The 18399-nt window shown below is 68.0% G+C and overlaps 4 protein-coding genes across 6 annotated transcripts in view; 2 read left to right on the top strand and 2 right to left on the bottom strand.

Moving 5' to 3' along the window:
• ABHD8 (abhydrolase domain containing 8) overlaps window positions 1-5194 on the top strand; it is a 7893-nt gene extending 2699 nt beyond the window's left edge. The window contains exons 2-6 of the mRNA XM_021378714.1: window positions 2065-2830; window positions 3233-3403; window positions 3529-3745; window positions 3817-3967; window positions 5110-5194. Coding sequence (XP_021234389.1) covers window positions 2073-2830; window positions 3233-3403; window positions 3529-3745; window positions 3817-3966 — 1296 coding nt within the window. The 5' untranslated portion in view covers window positions 2065-2072 and the 3' untranslated portion in view covers window position 3967; window positions 5110-5194. The remainder of the gene's footprint in view (window positions 1-2064; window positions 2831-3232; window positions 3404-3528; window positions 3746-3816; window positions 3968-5109) is intronic.
• ANKLE1 (ankyrin repeat and LEM domain containing 1) lies at window positions 5170-9690 on the bottom strand. Of its 2 annotated transcripts, XM_021378711.1 has the most exons (9): window positions 9099-9690; window positions 8717-8869; window positions 8510-8615; window positions 8335-8419; window positions 6632-8107; window positions 6396-6558; window positions 6131-6290; window positions 5923-6052; window positions 5170-5514 (listed from the first exon to the last, which is right to left on the bottom strand). In XM_021378711.1, exons 1-9 carry the CDS (start codon window positions 9674-9676, stop codon window positions 5342-5344), a joined length of 3024 nt encoding a protein of 1007 aa, XP_021234386.1. In that variant the 5' UTR covers window positions 9677-9690; the 3' UTR covers window positions 5170-5341. The 2 variants fall into 2 exon arrangements, with proteins under 2 accessions (XP_021234386.1, XP_021234385.1); XM_021378710.1 differs by having other exon boundaries at window positions 5923-6290.
• BABAM1 (BRISC and BRCA1 A complex member 1) lies at window positions 9776-12383 on the bottom strand. Of its 2 annotated transcripts, none has more exons than XM_021378715.1 (9): window positions 12311-12383; window positions 11530-11844; window positions 11391-11449; window positions 11185-11305; window positions 10863-10941; window positions 10590-10614; window positions 10328-10457; window positions 10146-10232; window positions 9776-10064 (listed from the first exon to the last, which is right to left on the bottom strand). In XM_021378715.1, exons 2-9 carry the CDS (start codon window positions 11824-11826, stop codon window positions 9864-9866), a joined length of 999 nt encoding a protein of 332 aa, XP_021234390.1. In that variant the 5' UTR covers window positions 11827-11844; window positions 12311-12383; the 3' UTR covers window positions 9776-9863. The 2 variants fall into 2 exon arrangements, with proteins under 2 accessions (XP_021234390.1, XP_021234391.1); XM_021378716.1 differs by having other exon boundaries at window positions 12293-12340.
• USHBP1 (USH1 protein network component harmonin binding protein 1) lies at window positions 12788-16828 on the top strand. Its single transcript, XM_021378713.1, has 14 exons — window positions 12788-12900; window positions 13051-13408; window positions 13518-13627; window positions 13699-13884; window positions 13954-14055; window positions 14135-14265; window positions 14349-14489; window positions 14569-14651; window positions 14882-15011; window positions 15087-15321; window positions 15390-15566; window positions 15649-15740; window positions 15817-15939; window positions 16611-16828. Exons 1-14 carry the CDS (start codon window positions 12892-12894, stop codon window positions 16780-16782), a joined length of 2049 nt encoding a protein of 682 aa, XP_021234388.1. The 5' UTR covers window positions 12788-12891; the 3' UTR covers window positions 16783-16828.

Below are 18399 nucleotides of genomic sequence, written 5' to 3'. Positions count from 1 at the left end.
GAGGGGGAGAGCAGCTCATTGCCATGGTAACCGGCATCTTCAGCAAAGTTCTTCACATCCATCTGGTTTCATTTGCAGCCCTTTCATCTGGCGGAGGGAACGTCCCTTGATGTTTCTGGCTGCGGCAGACGGAGTGGTGGGAGGTGGGAGACGGGCAGGCATGCTGTGCCCCCCGCCCCGCTGCACAGCCCGACGTTGGGTGAAGCCGCTGCACCTCCCGCCCCTCCGTTTCCCACTGGGAAGTGCCCTCTGCTGCAACTCATTCAGGGCTTTCCCAGCTCCGGAGCCAAAGGATGGGCTGCCAGGTGTGCTGTGAGCCCCCAAGATGGGCATTGCTGTTATGGGCAGAGCTTGCCCTGCTGGTCCCCCCTGTCCTGCAGCAGGACCAAAGCAGACCCAAGGGCTGAGCCGGGCTCCTGGATCTGCCCACAGAGCTCCTGAGTGCAACAGCCTCCCAGCAAATCAATTCTGGAAACCAACAGGATGGACTAATTGAGTTAATCCTGCGAAGTTAATCAATGTCAAGTCGGGTTGGCCAGAAGTCCTGTTTATAATCCACGCGGAGATCATTAGTGCCCTGTGAAATGGAGGCACGGTGCAAATCCAGGCTCCATGGAAATCAGAGCTGGAAGGCACGCTGGGGTGCTGCAGGCAGAGCACAGCGGGATCCGCAGCTGCAGGCGCTGCAGGACAGCAGCTGGGTGCTATGGCTGCACTGCTGCCTCTGCCCCTGACTCCACTCCTCGATTCTCCACCTGCCCTTGTCTCTTGGTGCTTCGGACTGTGCTCTTCCAGCATTACTGCTCCAGAAGTGCAATGGGACCAACGAGCACCCAACTAGCACCCAGCTGGTGCTCAAGGCACGGCGAGAGCAGAGCAGCTCTCCATCCCAGCACTGTGGCACCGGGGATCTTCCAGCCAGGAGAGCTGGGCACCGGGCTCACTCCTGCAAGGGCCACACTCAGCTTCTCCTTCCAGGGCTCTGAGATCTTTTGCTCTTAACACAGAGAAGCTGCTGGGGACCAGGCTGTGCACGCTGGGGCTGCAGGGGGCCCTGAGCAGGACGCAGCCAAGCTCCAAACGCAATGAATTACCAAAGCTGCAGGCAGAGCCCTGAGGCCAGGCCGCCTCCAGGCCGGGTTTTGTTTTGCTGATTCCCTCTTGTGTGCTGCCAGCATCGCTGCTGCAGTGCTGTGTGCTCTGAGTGGTTGCTGGGGGAGTTAAGCGGGCTGCAGCCGGGATCGTGGTGTTTAATTCCCTTCGGGAACACGCTCTTCCTTCCCCTCCATCCACAGGGTGGGGGGGGGGGTTCTGCTCTGTAACTGCAGCCATTGCTGTGGGGCCTGCGGTGTCCCCCCAGTCCCCACTGTGAATCGCTTTGCTGAGCAGACTCTCGCCATCAATAATTCAACGTACTGAGCTGCATCCATAATAAATGCGCCTCGGCACAGTGGAGCGGGGGCGGGGGGGGGGGGGGAAGGCAGGAACGTCCCCAGCCCCTCAGTGCTCTGGGTGCCCCCTGAGCTCACAAACATCCCGAGCACCTCAGGAAGAGCACACAGCACAGGCTGGGCTGGCCCTGGGGTCAGGGGGATGGTGCCACGGTCCCCCAGCCCCACAACCTCCCCCCACCCTGCCATGGGGAGGGGGCTGCCCCCCCCCTCCCAGCTGGATAACTGCCTCTCCCCCAGGTTCTTGTGCTCAGCATCGCTTTGTGGAGTGCCTAGAATTAAAACATCCAACCTCCGTCCCTCCAGTTCGCATCTCTCCCTGGTCGTGGCGGTGGTTTGGACTGGAGCTATGCACACACATTTAATCAGTATCAATAATGCATTTTCATAGCCGAGTCTCCCCTCAGCCCCATATTAGGTGCCAGAAGCATCATTTTCTACGGGCTTTTCCTTGGGTGTTATTCCCTCGGTTCCACCTCCGGCCAGCAGCGAAGGGAGGCGGCTCAGAAGGGCTGTGCACATGGGGAGCACGGGGAGAACGCCCCAAGGCAGCTCCAGCAGCAGCGCTGCCCTGGTTCACGCCGCCCTAACCTCCCTCTGCTTCCTCACGCAGGGAGCATAATGCTGAACAGCATCACCGAGGGCTTCCTCTGCTGCCTGATGGGCAAGACGACCAACGCCGTGGGGCCGCTGGACAGCGTTGAGTCCAGCAATGGCTACAGCTTCCTGGAGGTGAAACCGGGCAGGATCCTGCGAGTGCGGCACAGCGCTCCGAGCCGCCCGCCCGTCGAGCCGCCCGAGGAGCCCGGAGCTGCAGAGCGGGGCACGGTGCACTGCAAGCGCAAGATCACGCTGTACCGCAACGGGCAGCTGGTGATCGAGAACCTGGGGGACGCCGTGCGCTCCGAGATCCTGCACTGCTCCAACGGCGCGGCCGAGCCCAGCAGCACCGTGGAGCTGGAGCTGTCAGAGCTGGCCGGCCAAGGCCCGGCGCAGGGCTCTGCTGGCACGCCGGGATGCGGCACGCCGGGATCCGGTGCACGCGACGCGGCGGCCGGCAAGCGTCGGAAGCGCAAGCCCAAGAAAGTCATCAACATCGACTGCAAGAAGCAGATCACCAGCTGCAAAGGGACGCACGGCGACGTGGTCCTGTTCTTCATCCACGGCGTGGGCGGCTCGCTGGACATCTGGAAGGAGCAGCTGGACTTCTTCACCAAGCTGGGCTACGAGGTGGTGGCTCCTGACCTGGCCGGCCACGGCTGCAGCTCGGCCCCGCAGATCGCCGCTGCTTACACCTTCTACGCGCTGGCTGAGGACATGAGGGCCGTCTTCAAGCGCTACGCCAAGAAGAGGAACATCCTGATAGGGCACTCGTATGGGTAAGGGGCAGGGGGGTGCGCTCGTCCCATTGCCATCCTCGCTGTGGCCGGACAGATCCTGCCCTGCAGGGCTGAGGAGGGTGCGGGGCTTCCAGCCCCCGCGTTATCCCCAGCTCTGATCCCCTCCATCCTCTCGGTGCCCAGCTCCAGGCCCAGCTAATCCCAGCACCCCGAGCATGGGCCGGCGAGGAAGCTGGCGGCTCTCAGCCTATAAATAGAGTAAGCCTGAGAAAGTCAATTAGATGGGGACTAAGCAGTGCAGAGGGAGAGGGATTAGATGCAGCCTGCAGCGTGGCCGCGCTGCTCCGCGGGTGCTGGTGACATCCCAGTGGCTGCTTCGTGCACAGTGTGTGACACTCGCTGTCCTCACCACGGCCCCCACGCTGCTGTCTGTCCCCACAGGGTTTCCTTCTGCACCTTCCTAGCCCACGAGTACCCCGACCTGGTGCATAAAGTGATCATGATCAACGGAGGGGGCCCGACGGCGCTGGAGCCCAGCCTGTGCTCCATCTTCAACATGCCCACCTGCGTGCTGCACTGCCTGTCCCCGTGCCTGGCCTGGAGCTTCCTCAAGTGAGTCCCATCGCTGTCCCCAGCGAGCTCAGCCCCACGTGTGCCACCAGCAGGGGGGGGGGGGGATCCCCAGCACGAGCATGGACCCCCCCCGTGCTGCACTAACCCCCGCCCACGTCCCGCAGGGCTGGCTTTGCCCGCCAGGGTGCCAAAGAGAAGCAGCTGCTGAAGGAAGGCAACGCCTTCAACGTCTCCTCCTTCGTGCTGCGCGCCATGATGAGCGGGCAGTACTGGCCGGAGGGCGACGAGGTGTACCACGCCGAGCTGGCCGTGCCCGTGCTGCTGGTGCACGGCATGCACGACAAATTCGTGCCGGTGGAGGAGGACCAGCGCATGGCCGAGGTACGGGGCGCAGCGGGGCTGAGGGCTCGGCCCGATGCTGGCGCCCGGCGCTGACTCCCGTCCCCCCGCAGATCCTGCTGATCGCTTTCCTGAAGGTGATCGACGAGGGCAGCCACATGGTGATGATGGAGTGCCCTGAGACGGTGAACACCCTGCTCCACGAGTTCGTCCTGTGGGAGCCCGAGACGCCAGCTGGGGACGGGCAAGGAGAGAAGAAATAAGGTGGCGGGGACGCGGTGACCGGGCTGCTCCGATGGGAGAGATGTTGGGGAGCGCAGAGGGGTTTGCGGGCGCACCGGGGCGCAGCCGGCCCCGCCGGGCACGGAGCTGGTTTTGTTCCCGGGCCGCGGGCGGGCAGTGGATGGAGCACGGAGGCTCCCCCCGGGCACGGGCGCGCGGGGCCGGCGTTGGGAACACGGCAGACCCGGTCCTACGGCAGCCGCTGAAAGCGCCTTCATCCTGTTTTGTTGTAGTATTCTTCTCCTCACGCAGCGATCCCCCCGGGGGGGGTAGAGCAAGGACACTGCGAGGACACCGCTCCCAGAGCGGAAGGGGCCCTGCTGTGGGGGGGGGGGGACCCTGGCACCTCGCGGCCAGGAGCCGAGTTGGGATTGCTTTACGGGAAGCCCGAGTGGGATTTTGCCTTTTTGAGCCGTGGTGGGGGCCCACAAGGCCAGAGCTGAGCTCTCCCCCAGTGCCACCGTTCGTGCAGTCGTGTCCCCAAACACACCACTGCTTCAGGTCCCGCAGCTCCGGTTTCTGCACAGCCCCCATCCCGCTGCGCCGGGGCTCCTGGAGGGGGGGGCACGGCTGCTCCCCGGCCCCAGACCCCGGCGTGGGGATGGCTGCAGCCTCCCCTCACCACACAGAGCAGAGCCGCTCCCCTCTTTGTATTCTCCTCTTATTTCCCCCATCTAAACCAAAGACACGGCCAGGCCTGCTTGCCCAACGGAACCTCGTCCCCCGGGTGGGTGCAAACCCCTTCTCGCCCCCCTGACCCCCCCAAAACCGTGCAATGGAGAAGATGGGCCTCGAGGAGCTGACACCGGGACCGCGTGTGCCGGGTGCCACCGCGTGACCCACGCTCCAGCCCCTCTCCCAGCACCCACCCTGCAGCCCCACTGAGAATGTTAACGACTGACACGTGGGTTCGGACGCGTTTCCACGCACCAGCCCCAGATCACGGCTCTGCTCCCCCGCACCCCCAACCCGGGAGCTGCCGTCAGCACCGGGCCGTGGCTCCTCACCCGTCAGGCTGCGCCGCTCGCACCGCCGCCGCTTGCGCTAAGGCAAAGGCAAAACCCGCACCCCGCGCCCCACGTGTCCGTGCCATCCCGCGCAGTAAAGCCGTGTTGTATTCGCAGCCGCGTCCGACTCCGTCACGGGGACGCACCGGGGACGCAAAGCCGGACACCAGGCGCGGCTCGGAGCCGGTGCAGCCATTTACTCATCACCACTTAAGGGGTAGAGAAGAAATAAATAGAAACATTCTCGCCATCGGTCACGACGTAAAAACCACCCCCCGGCACGCAGCCCCCCCACCTCCGTGGGAAGAGCAGGGGGTGCCCCCAGCTCCTGGGGCGGGGGGGGGGGGGCTCAGCGCCCAGCCTGGATGTCAGCCGGCCGCAGCTGCCGCTCGCCCTCGGCCAGGAAGATGCGCATTGCCCTGTGCAGCAGGTGGACGCCCAGGCGCCGGCGCCGTGCCGGGGGCCAGCTCGCTGCCACGCCGTAGCATTTCCCCTTCCGCTGGTTGGTGACGGCACGCAGCCCTGCAGGGGTGAGGTCAGCACCCGCAGCCCCGGCACCGCGCTTCCCACGAGCACCCGCGGGGTCCCCGTTAGCACCCACGCTCCTGTGGGGTCCCCGTTAGCACCCGCAGCCCCATGGGGTTGGGATCCCCGTTAGCACCCACAGCCCCATGGGGTCCCCTTTAGCATCTACATCCTTACAGTGACAAAGTCCCCATTAGCACCCATGGGGTGCCATTAACACCCACGGGATGCCATTAACACCCACTCCTACACGTCTTTTCCCTTCAGGACATCAGTCTGGGCCATTGTGCCCAAACCCTGTGCTGCGGCTGCCCAGGGACCCCCAGTTCCCATTGTGCCCCAGGACAGGCTGCACCCCCTGCCGCCGTACAGGAGGGGGGACCCATCCCCTTGTCCCCCACTCACCCAGGGCCTCCAGCAAGCAGCCCTCCCGCGTGTACGCCTCGGCCGGCACGCTGCTCTGGAAGCAGTGCAGGGAGATGACGCCCAGCCCGCTCGCCCAGATCTCCAGGATGCGCTGCACGTTGGGACAGCCCTGTGAGACAGCCCCATGCCCGTGAAGCCTCCTCCTTCCCCGTGCGACCCACCCCACCCCACGCCCACCCCATCCCACCTTCCTGGTCCCCACGCGGTGCTGGCTCACAGCCTCGGCGAGGTGGCTGTAGGGCCGGGCACGCGTTCCTTTGCCCACGTAGAAGACGGCGTCGACGAAGGTCCTGAAGCACTCCATGGGGCTCAGGCGGTGGCAGCGCAGCGGGAGGTCCCGGGTGGTCCTGGGGGTGCAGAGCCCACTCCGGGGGCTCTCAAGACCTCCAGATGCGGGGTTCCCAGCCCTGGTTCCCCCTCGGGGGGCTGCCCAAGAGGCAGCGCAGCCCTACCTGGGGTCGAGCAGGAGGTAGTTGAAGCTGGCTTTGAGCAGCCCCTCGCGCCAATGCCGGTTCTGGTCGGGGCGGTCGAATTGCTGAGCCAACGCCATCTCATCCTCGGTGCAGTTGGGGATATGCCCGGTGCGCAGCGCATCTGCCAGCTCAGGGCTGTGCCCTGGGTGGGGGGGGGGAATTGGGGTCACCCTGAGCCCCCCAGCTCTACGGGGATGGTGGATCCCGGGACTCACCTGCTGGGCTGCGGCTCAGCTCCTCCAACCGCCGCAGGTACACGCGCCGGGTGAGCACCGTGATGGGTCCTGGGTCGTAACCCAGCGCCCGCAGCCGTCGGAGGAGAGCTTCGTCAGAGAGCACCCGCATGGACCGCACTTGGTCCCCGTCCCCAGGGCTGGTGGCCTCTGCGCCGGGACCGTGCCACTCAGCTGGTGGCCATCCATCGGGTCCCATGGGGCGGTGGGGACTCTGGCCCGTGGGTGAGCGTGGCGTCGGTGGGGTCCCTGGCTCCGGCACTCTGGGGTCAGTGGCAGGAGGGGAGCCCTGAGCATGTGGCGGGGAATCCTGGAGGTTGTCACTGTCCCCAGGACGCAGCAGCACCGTGGAGCTGGGAGAGCCCTGAGCATCTGAAGGGGAGTCCAGGGGGTGGCTGGGACCCCCAGGACCCAGCAGCACAGTAGGGCTGAGCAATTCCTGAGCATCTGACAGAGGGTTCTGGGCACGGCCGTGGTCCCCAGGAGCTAGCAGCACCGTGGGGCTGGAGCTGCTGGTCTCCTGGGGGGAGCTGGGCCGGCTGGGGGTTCTGGGGAGGATCTGGGTGTCATCTGAAGACGCTGTGCGTTCCCTGTTCACCCTGGACACGTCCTCACCACTGAGGGTGATGCGGTCCCCTGGGGTGGTGGCAGGGTCCTTAGGGACACCCCTGGGTGCTCTGACCCGAGGGGGCCTGCGGGGCTTCTCCAGGCTGGCATCAAAGAGGGAGGAGGAGGAGGAAGAGGCACCGAGCCTTGCTGCTGAGGCCTGGAGGCGGCTCTTGGTGCGGGGGGTGACGTGGCAGAACTGGGGGGGCTGCAGCTCTTGCGAAGTGACATCCCCCGCAGCAGTGCCAGCTGGGCTGCAAGGGAACTCCAGGGTGCGGGGGGGGGAGCGCTCAAGGCTGCATCCCCAGAGCAATGCAGGCAGTTCCTCTGCAGCTGAGGGGTTCTGGGGGGGCAGCTCCCAGGGTCCCGCTGAGGAGGGGGCTTCTCCTGGGCACCCCCCAGCACCGCTGGGATCCAGCGTCTCCATCGCAGTGACGAAGCACTCGCTGTCCCCGCTGCTGTCCCCACAGTGGTCATGGCCTCTGGTTCCAGCCTCCAGCACCCCACGGTTCCTGCTGCAACGCAGGGGCTGGGGGGGGCTCCCGGCCCCCACTCTGGGCTGCAGGGAGCTGCACAGCCCCCTCCCCCTCGGGGGTACCTCCTCATGCTCACCCCCAGCACAAAGCAGCGTGCTGGATGCGAGGGGCTGCGGGGGCAAAGCTGGGTCCTCTGGGATCCATGGAGCAACAGAGGGACCCGAGGGGGGTTGAGCACGGCACAGGGGCTCCCCCGACCTACAGCTGCCCCCCAGCCCGGGCTCCTCCAGCTGGGACATGCGGGTGCTGCTCAGCAGCCCCACATCGGTGTAATCCTCGGACAAGATGGACAGCGAGTGCCTGGGTCCCTGGGAGGCTGGGGACAGAGATGGGGCTCAGTGCTCAGCCCCCCCCACCAGAGCCACAGCAGCTCTCTGAAACCAGCCCAAGGCCGGGGGGGGGGGGGGGGCGGGGGGGGGCATCATGAGGTGCCATTCTGGGGGCTGAGCCCCGGAAAAGCGCCGAGGCCTCTCCCAGGCGGCAGCGCCCGGTCCGCACGGCGCTCGGTGCCCGAGCTGCCCGGGGGGGGGGAGGGGGGTTCACCCTCAGTTTGAGCCCAGTCCCGCAGGAGCTGCACGCACAGCCCATGGCCCTGCTCCAGCGCCAGGTCGACGGCTCGCTTCCCGTCCTGCAGGAAGGGGACACCGCTGCCGAGGGCCACTCCCCCTCCCCCAAGACCAGGGCGGGGGGGCTCCGAGGCGCCGCCCCCAGCTCTAACCTGGTCCCGCAGCTCCGGGTCCCCCCCATTCTGCAGCAGCAGCTCCAGGCACCCGCAGCTCCCCCAGGACGCGGCCACGTGCAGCGGCGTGAGCCCCTCGGCGGCCCTAGCAACGGGGCGGGGTCACCGCTGTCCCCCCCCGCGGCTCCGCTCCCCGCTCGGCGGGGGGGTTGGGTGGGAGAGGGCCGCGCCCCCCAGGGCCGTTACCTGGCGTTGGGGTCCCCCCCGTAGCGCAGCAGCAGCCGCAGGCAGCGCACGCCGCCCCCGGGCCCCCCCGCAGCGCCCAGGTGGATGGGGGCGAACCCCTCCGGGAGCAGCAGGTTGGGGTCGGCCGCGTGCTGCAGGAGGGCTTCCACCGCCCTGCGGGGGGAGGGGGGGGACAACACGGGGGTCACCGGCCCGCACCGCACCGCGCCCCACCCGGTCACCCCGGGTGATCCCGGGCACCCCGCAGCATCGCCCGAGCCGCGGCCATGCGGCAAAGCAACGGCCCCGGCTGCAAAGCCTACACCGCCACTGCGACGCCCGGGTTGCTGCAATGCCCGCCCCCCCCTCCACGGTTTCCCTCCCGTTCCCGGTTTTCCCTTACGCCTCGCTCCCGCCCCGCAGCGCCGCGCTCAGCTTTCCCGCCGGCGCCCCGCGCCGCCCCGCGCCATTCATGCCGCCCCGCGCACGCGCCTCCCGCTTCGAATCCCCCGCGCGCCGCCGCGGATTGGCTGCCGAGGCGACCAATAGGAAGCCGCCTGGGGTTGCCACGCCCTCCCGCCGGAAGTGGGGGCAACCGGAAGGGGCGTGGCCACAACCCTTGGTTGCAGCGCCCACTGCCCTGCGCCAGTACTGCCCAGTGCTCCCAGTGCCCTGCACCAGCACCACCCAGTGCTCTGCTCCAGTACTGCCCAGCGCCTCCCAGCGCCCTGCACCAGCACCACCCAGCGTCACGCTCCAACATTGCCCAGTGCCTCCCAGTGTCCCGCACCAGCACCACCCAGTGTCGTGCTCCAGCATTGCACAGCGCCCTGCAACGGCACCAATGCAGCGCTGCGCACAACAGCCCAGTGCCTCCCAGTGCCCTGCATCAGCACCACCCAGTGCCTCCCAGCACCCCACCACTTCCAGCAGCAGCCCCAGCGCTGACCTTTGCCGCCAGCCACCCCCCGGCGTCCCCATGGCATCCCCCCCCCCCAGCCACCCCTTTGTCCCCCAGGGGAGGGAGCGACGTCCTCACCCCCCTCACATCTCCAGTACAGAAACCACGCCATCACCGCATCCAGGCAGGAAAACACCACTTTTTTCCCCCGTTTCCATGGCCACGTGCCCAAACCCATTGGTGGCCATGGGGCGGCCTCTCCCCACATCAGACAGTGGCCTCCACCTCGGGGGGCTCGTCCCCCTCCAGCAGGCTGTAGGCCGCGTGGCTCTGGAAGGGCCTCTGCAGGGGGTGCGCCAGCAGCTTGGCCATGCAGTTGTGCAGCTCCACCGCCGGCCCCGTCAGCGTCACCTCGTACCTGTAGTTGGTGCCCTTGGTGTCCAGGCTGCCGAAGAAGGCGTACAGCTCCTGGGGGGCACAGGGTGAGGGCAGCGGAGGGCGGGGGTGGCACAGCGCTGTCCCCCTCCCCCCAGTTCCTCCCATCCATACCTTCCAGCTGGTCTCGTCCTCCTTCTCCTCCGCCCCGTTGTGGATATAGACGACGTCGAAGAAGAAATAGGGGCACTGCAGCATCTTCTGCAGGGAGAGAAGAGCGCACGGCTCCGCATGCATCGGCGTGCACAAATTGGTGCTCAACCCAGGGAGGGGAAGTGGAGGGGGGGGGTCCACACCTTCATCTGCTCCGACACAGAGAACTGGGGCTGGCAGCCGGGGCGGCCGAGCACCAGGATGGTGCGCACCACGTAGGGCGGCGGGATGGTCTGCACATTGTCCGTCACCGGCAGCTCGATCTTCTGCTGGCTGCGTCACCATGCTGGGACTGAGCGCCATGCAATGCCCACCCCCCCCTATAACACCCCCCGGGGGCTGCTCTGCGCTGTGAGCTTCCAGCCTCGACCCCCCCAGCGCCGCCCCTCAGCTGCGTGGACTCACATGAGGTTGAAGAGCCCGTCCAGATCTGCAGCACGAGGTAAGGAGCGGAGCCGGCACGCAGAGCCCTCCCCACTCCCCAATCACCAAACCCAACACGCACCACGTATGCAACAGGATGGGACAGAACTGGGGACAAAACCTCCAGAAATGCCATTTGGTGGCTGTGGAGGAGCCGGCATCGCACCCGTGGCACAGACTCAGCCATGCCAGGGGCACTGTGGGTCTCTGCCCTCTGCAGGCACGGGACTGGGGCCCCTTCTTGCCAGTGGATACTGAAGGACTTGCAGACGACGGTCTCCAGGTCATAGAGGCAGCTGCAGACCTCACGGGGGTCTGAGGTGAACCCTGAGAGCTGGGAGAGGGCGGGTGAGGGTAATGGAGCCACCCCATCCCCATCCCATCCCCATGCCATCCCCATCCCCATCCTGCTCCATCCCATCCCCATCCCCATCCCAATCCCAATCCCATCCCCACCCTGTCCCCATCCCCATCCCATCTCCATCCTGTTCCCATTCTTGTCCCATCCCCACCCTGTCCCCATTCCCATCCCATCCCATCTCCCTTCTGCCCCTGTCCCCATCCCGTCCCCGCTCACCCACGTGGCGTCGTTGTTCACCACCACCAGCGCGAACTCGTGGCTCTTGTCGATCTTGTGCTTCGTCCTCACGAACATCTCAATCATCTTCTGCGAGATGTTCAGCGCGTTGGTCTTGGAGCTACCAGGATCGGGAGCGGGCACAGCGCTCAGCAGGGTCCCCCCCCCCACCACCTCCCCCTCCCCGCGCCAGCCCCACCACTCACCCATTGAACGACTCCAGCTTGGGCAGAGCCATCTCCTCAGCCAGGTCCAGGCAGATGATCTGGGTGAGACCCCCCCACGGCTGAGCCCCGTGCCCCACGGGAGCCCACCCACCCCGCCCCACGGCACTGCGGCACTCACCACCTTCTCGGGGCAGTTCACCCGCGGCGTCTTCACCTGCACCTCGGGGGGGGGATGCGCGGGGCCGGGCCAGGCGGTGCCGTCGGGGGCGGCGGTGCCCTGCGGGCTGTCCTCGCTGCTGGCCGCCTCGCCCTCCCCCTCGCTGCGGTTGCCTACGCTGCTCTGCGCGCTCAACGCCCGATCCTCGGCGCCCTCGGGGTTGGAGCGGGTGCGGGGCCGCTGCTCCGGAGCCTTCTCCTCCTCCTCCTCCGCGGCACTGCCCGGCCCCGACGTGTCCATCCCGCAGCTGCGCTCCATGGCTCTGCGCTGGGGGGACTGCGGGGGGTGGGGGGGGTCAGTGCACCCCCTGCTCTGCGCGCCCCGTATCCGTGTGCTCTTTGCTCTGCGTGCACCCTTTGCTTTGCAACCCATACCCAGGCACCCCCTGCTCTGCGCACCCCATAACCACACACCCCTTGCTCCATGCACTCCATATCCATGCACCCCCAGCTCTGTGCACCCCACACCCATGCACCTCCAGCAACTTGCATCCCCCAGCTCTGTTCACCCCCAGCTCCATGCACCCCGCGCCTATACACCCCCAGCCCTTTGCATCCCCCTGCTTTGTGCATCCCACACCCACGCACCCCTCGCTCTGTGCACCCTCTGCACCCCCCCCTCTCTGCACACCCCCTCGCCCCCCCGTTCCACGCGCCCCATGCTCGTGCCCTCCCCCCCCCGGCTCCGTACCCCCCCGCCCCCCGTACCCCTTTGCCCCACGCACCCCCCGCCGCGCGCTCACCCGCTCTCCACCGCCCGAGCCCCGCCCGGCGCAACCCGGAAGCGGCCCCGCGCGGGGGCTGCTGGGAGTTGTAGTTCTCCGGGCGCCGCCTGGCACGTGGGGTCACCCGGGCGTGCCCTGCTCCCCGAGCGCGTGTGCGCCGCCCTCTGCACCCGTGCAACAGCCCCTGCGCTCCAAACACGCGCGCACACCCTCCCGCACCCCCCAAAATCCGTGCACACCGTTCCTGCACCCACGCAACTCGTCCTGCACTCAAGGGCGCGGAGCGGAATGCGCGCTCCCAGCTGGCTCCGTGGGCAGCCGCGTGCACGGGAGGGTCTGGAGTGGGGCAGAGCGGGGCCTCAGGGTGGGGATGGGGTCCCCCAGAACCCCCCGGGGCGGCCGTCACCCGGCGCAGGGCAGCGCAACAGTTAAGTGCAGGATGCAGCGGGGCTGCTGAGGAAAAGGAAATCTCGGCAGGAACACGGAGTGGCCAAGGCCAGGGGCGGCCCCGCGGGGCCCCGCCAGCAGCGGGATCCGGTCACTGCGGGGCCGAGCTCTGGGGCCGAGCTGTGGGGCCGGGTGCTGCCAGGAGACGTGGGATGGAGGAGGCAAGTGGGGCATCCCCGAGGGCGCAGGGTGCTGCAGGTCCCCAGGGCTCATTCTTTGTCCCCATCTCTGCCAAAACGCATCCGGCGGCAGCCCCGCAGCACCCCAACCACACATGCACCCCACCCCCCGCACCCTTGTGCCCCCCCCAGGGCAAGGCCGGGCAGAGCCCCCGTTCCCCACAGCGCCTTCCAGGTGAGCAGCTGGACAAGGACGAGGACAGGGACGAGGAGGAGGAGGAGGATGAAGATGAGGACGTGACTGCGGCAGGGGACAAGGAGCACATCACCGCACTGCTGGCAGATGTGGCCCGGCTGCACCGACGCACTGAGCGGCTGCAGCGCTGCCCCAGCAGGTACCGGCACCGGCAGCTGCAGGAGTGGCACCGCACGGACCCCCACAGCACTCAGCCTCTGCTCCACAGGGAGGAGGAGGAGCACTCGGGGGTCACCAGCAGCCCCTGCACGGATGGGCAGCAGCCTCGGGGGCTCGATGGCGCCGGCACGGAAGGTGGGTGCAGCGCTCTGTGCCGTGCCGTGCCACGATGCACCGTGCTGCGCCGCGCCGTGCTGCGACGTGCCGTGCCACGCCAGGAGCTGACGCCATGCCCTCCGTGCAGCCCACCGCCCCGACCTCTTTGCCGACCTGCAGCACGCCGTCAGCTCGCTGGAACGCGCCGTCATCTCCCGGCATCGGTGCACGGCGGCACCGCCGGCAGAGTGGGCGCAGGTGGGGCAGCGCGGCGCGGGCAGCCCCAGCGCCACGGGGATGGGCACTGCCCCACGGCATTGTGCCCCCAGAGCCTGGAGGAGCTGCAGCGCGTGGCGGGGGCACGCCAGGGCCCGGAGCGGGGTGAGGAGCTGCTGGAGGCGGCGGCGAGGAACGCGGCGCTGCAGGCGGCACTGGGGCACCGCGACGAGGAGCTGAGCCACAGCACGGCCGCACTGCAGGCGTTGCAGGGGGAGCGCGAGCGGCTGCAGGGGAAGGTGGGTGCGGGGCAGCGCCGCTGGGAGCCCCACGGTTTGGGCCCTGGGCTCAGCACGGTGTTCACACAGGTGTGGGAGCTGCAGGAGGCTCTGGACAGGCTGGAGGGGACGGGTGGCGCCGGGGGTGACACCACGGGGCTCAGCAGCGCCCCAGGGCCAGGGGACCCCCAGGTGAGTGTGGGGCGGCGGTGGCTGGGGCCCCATTTAGGGGATCCCCCCCAGCGCTGTGCTCTGAATGTCCCCTCTGCAGGACCTGCCTGGCTGCCTCCCGAGCTGCGATGATGCTCGGCCCCACAGCACCCAGCCCCATGGCCCCCTCTCCCCCCCGGCCTTGGCGAGTGCCAGCCAGGAGCTGGAGGAGAGGATGCAACAGCTGCAGAGGTGAGTCCTCCCGACCCCTGGGACTGCTGAGCACCACTGGTGGGGAAACTGAGGCCCAGGGCTGACCGGGCAGCGATGCACAGGCACATGGAGAGGCTGAAGGAGGTGAACCAGCAGCTGTCGGCCGCCCTGCACGACTGCAAGAGCGATTCGGAGCGGCTCAGCATGGTGCTGGGGCAGCACGAGTCCCGCAGCAGCGCGCTGCGCCTGGCACTGCACTGCAGGTGGGGACGGGGCAGGGATGAAGTTCAGGTTGGAGGGGGGGGGCAGCCCTAGTGCTGCACTGAGCCCCTCTGTGTGCAGTGAGCGCTGCGTGGATGCCTACGCTGCGCTGCTGGAACGGACGTGGGCAAAACTGGGCAGGGACGGGCACGGCCCCGGTGCTGGTGAGTGCCAACCTGGGGGGGGTGGGGGGATGGAGGAGGGAGGGTGTATGAGGAGTGTTGAGGGGATAGCGGGAGGATATTGGGGGCATGCAGGAGTACGTAATGGGATTTTGGGGGGATTTTGGGGGATTCGGAGGGCTGTGAGGGGGATGCAGGGGGATGCTGGGTTCCCAGGTGCTGGCACAGCCATGGTGAGCACGCTCTGGTCTCACCACCTGCCCCGTTCCCAGGAGCTACAGGGGAACAGAGCGCACAGCACGGCTGTGGGTCCAGCCCCACACAGGGGCTGCAGCTCCCGGGCCAAGCAGAGCCAGACGGGCAGGAGGAGAGCGGGGTCAGGTCCTGCCCCGGGCTGTACAGGTACCCCATCCCCATCCCCAGGGCATCCCCATGCCCAGCGCCCACCTCACGGCCACCGCATCCCCATCCACGCAGCACCCACGGGTCGGAGGAGGGGGCCCTGCGCGAGGCCATCCGCCAGCTGCGTGCGGAGCAGGCGGCCGTGCAGGTGTCCCTGCGCCACGTCCCCACGTCCACCCGTGCCCCGTCCCACGGTGGCGAGGATGCCCGCGCCCGTGCTGAGCGCGTTCTGCGGGATGCTCGTGCCCTCCTACCCGGCTGGAGGCGGCCGGAGAGAGCGGAGCTGCTGCGGGAGGTGGCGGAGCTGAAGGTGAGCACGGCGCGGTCCCCTTGGGGAGGTGACAGCGGGAGGTGACGGTGACGGCGCTGCCCTGCCAGGAGGCCATGGCCGAGCTGAGGACGCGGCTGCAGCTGGCGGAGAGGGAGAAGCGGGGCCTGGAGCTGTTGGCGGCTGCGCAGGGCCCGCGGGAGGCAGCGCTGCGCCTGGTGCTGCAGCACATGGAGCGCGAGCGGGGGGCTCGCAGCCCCCCCAGCAGCTCCAGCAGCAGCGAGGAGGTGAGGGTCCCCGCGGCCCAGGAGCTGCCCGCTGCTGACCCCCCCCCCCCGCAACGCTGCTGACCCCCTCCGTTTTCTGCAGGATGCCCCAAACCCCCCGATGGGAGCAGCAGCACCGCAGCGCCCTGCGGACCCGGAGAGGACGGCGCAGGAGCTGTGCTGCGCGGTGACACGGTGAGAGCCCGCGGCAACGGGAGCGCCGCGTTCGCTGCAGCACGGTGCCGGGCTCTGCCATGCGCGTGTCCCGCAGCATCGAGCGGCTGCACGCCCGAGCACAGGCCCTGGTGCTGTCCCTGGAGCAGAGCAGCGCCGTCAGCCGCGCACAGCAGGAGCAGTGCGTCACCGTCACCGGGCAGTTCTTCCACGCTCACAGGTGGGCGAGGGGAGCCCGAACCATGGGGCTTTCCTGCACCTCCCTGCTGTGCACCCCGAAGCACTGTTCCTTCCTGCACACTCACAAAGCAAGATCCCCTCCTGCACGGCCCACCTGCAAGAACCCTTCCTGCAAACCCCAAAGTGCGGCCCCTTCCTGCTCTCCCTGGGTGCGTGCTGTCCCCATGCCCCATAGTAACACTGTACCCACTGCAGCCCCTGTACCATCCCCACACCCTGCAGTGATGCTATTCCCCATGCCATCCCCATACCCCACAGTGACACTGTGCCCCATGCCCTGTCCCCATAGCCCACAGTGATGCTATGCCCCCGTGCCATCCCCATACTCCACAGTGACGCTGTGCCCCCGTGCCATCCCCACACCCTGCAGTGATGCTGTGCCCCTGTGCCCTGTCCCCATACTCCACAGTGATGCTGTGCCCCCGTGCCATCCCCACACCCCACAGTGATGCTGTGCCCCCGTGCCATCCCCACACCCTGCAGTGATGCTGTGCCCCCGTGCCCTGTCCCCATACCCCACAGTGACGCTGTGCCCCTGTGCCATCCCCACACCCCGCAGTGACACTGTGCCCTGTGCCATCCCCACACCCCGCAGTGATGCTGTGCCCCCGTGCCCTGTCCCCGTGCCCCGCAGTGACGCTGTGCCCGCAGCGCTCTGGCCCTGGCGTACCGCGATGCCCGGCGCAAGCAGGCGGCACAGCTGCAGCACCTGGAGGCGCAGGCGGGGGCCATGCAGCAGCAGCAGGCGCAGCGCGTGCAGGCACTGGCACGACGGCTGCAGGCCCTGGAGCAGCGCGCGGCCGGCGGCGAGACCTGCATTTAGGGACACAGGCTGCGCCCGCGGGGACAATAAAGTGCTGATGCTCGTGGCTGTGGCTCGGCCGCACTGGGGGCGGGTTGGGGGGGGGCTATGGGGTCGGCTGATCCTGGTAACAAAGCCGCCCCCCCCCCCCCTTCCCGCGGCCCCACGGTGCAGATGAAGCCGTTCCGTTCGCCCTGACGCGGGATCAAAGGTGACGGCGGTGGCCCCATGCATATTCAGGAGGAAGAGGAGCAGTGACCCCGCACGGGGTCGGGGGCTGCGGGGGGAGCGGGGCTGGAGGCGGCCGTGCAGCCCCCGCAGCGATGAGCGGGGTGAGCGTGGGGCGTGGGGCAGCAATGGGTGAAGACGCAGAGGGGGCTGTGGGATGTGTGGGGCACTGGGGAGACCGAGGCACCCCGAGGACATCCCGCTGCAGAGTTCAAGGCTCNGGGGCAGCAATGGGTGAAGACGCAGAGGGGGCTGTGGGGGGGGGGGGGGGGGGGAAGGGCTGCAGCACCCCGAGGACATCCCGCTGCAGAGTTCAAGGCTCAGCAGATCGATATCCAGATGGCGGGTGGGCAGACGGCTGCGGGGTGTGGGGAGGGAGCAAGAAGGGGGGGCAGGGACACCAGGGTGTGGGGTACGGGGACACAAGGATTCCAGGCAGGGATGCGGGGGGGCAGAAGTGTAGAGCACAGATGTTTATATGCATATGTTTCTATATATACAAAGTGCCCACGACCACGTTGAGAAAGATCCCTTGGAAGAGCTCTGGTGGGGGGGTAAGAGCAGGAGCTGGGCCATCCACAGCGTGGGGACACGGAGAGGTGCTGGGGGGGCTGCAAGGACACGAGGCTGGAGGGATGCAGAAGTGCAGGGCAGGGATGCACAGCAGGGATGCAGGGATGCTGTCTCGGCCAGGACCAGGCCGCCCTGCTGGGGGTTCCGGGGGGGGCACTGGCAGTGCTGTGGACGGGCTGACCCGCGGGTTGAAGGTCAGGGCTCCGTGCTCAGACCCCTTTTCAGATTCAAATGTTCTCCTGGGGGCTTTGTGCAGGGGTCAGGCTTCACCGAGAGCCGCGTGAAAGGGTCGGGGCGTTCGGGCGGCTTTCATGTCCCGGGTGCCGGGAGGAGGGGGCACGGACAGAGCCTCGACCCAGGCCCCCTACCCCAACAGCCCCAGTGCCCCCCGAGCTGCTGCCAGGTACAGGGCAGCAGGACCCCACTGCTTCACCCACGACCCCGCAGCTCCCCCAGGGTTGCCCTGTGTGCCCGGTGGTGGTTTGCAAAACGCTGCCCCCCCCAGGCCCTCCCCCTGCCTCAGTTTCCCCTTGTGGGCTGCTGGGAGGCCCAGGGCACCCACAAAGCTCCAGCACCCCGAGAGCAGGACCCACAGTGTGGGGCTGCAGCCGTTCCCACAGACCACGGGGCAGGGGCCTGTGCTGGGGGGGAGCACGGGGCTGGGACGTGCGCACTGCAGTGGGGAGCGCTCCATGGGTGCAGCAGGAGGTGGGGGGAGCAGGTGACTCCTAGCCCCCGGGCAGGGAGTGTCCGGCAGTGCCAGGGTGGGGGCAGGGGGTGTGGGATCTGATAGCCCCAGGAATGCAGGGCAGGGAGCGGCCCACCCCGTGGGAGCAG

The sequence above is a fragment of the Numida meleagris genome, chromosome 27 (genome assembly GCF_002078875.1).
Source record: "Numida meleagris isolate 19003 breed g44 Domestic line chromosome 27, NumMel1.0, whole genome shotgun sequence".
NCBI lineage: Eukaryota > Metazoa > Chordata > Aves > Galliformes > Numididae > Numida > Numida meleagris.
Note: the sequence above shows the minus strand (reverse complement) of the source record. Positions and strands in the feature narration are given on the sequence as shown.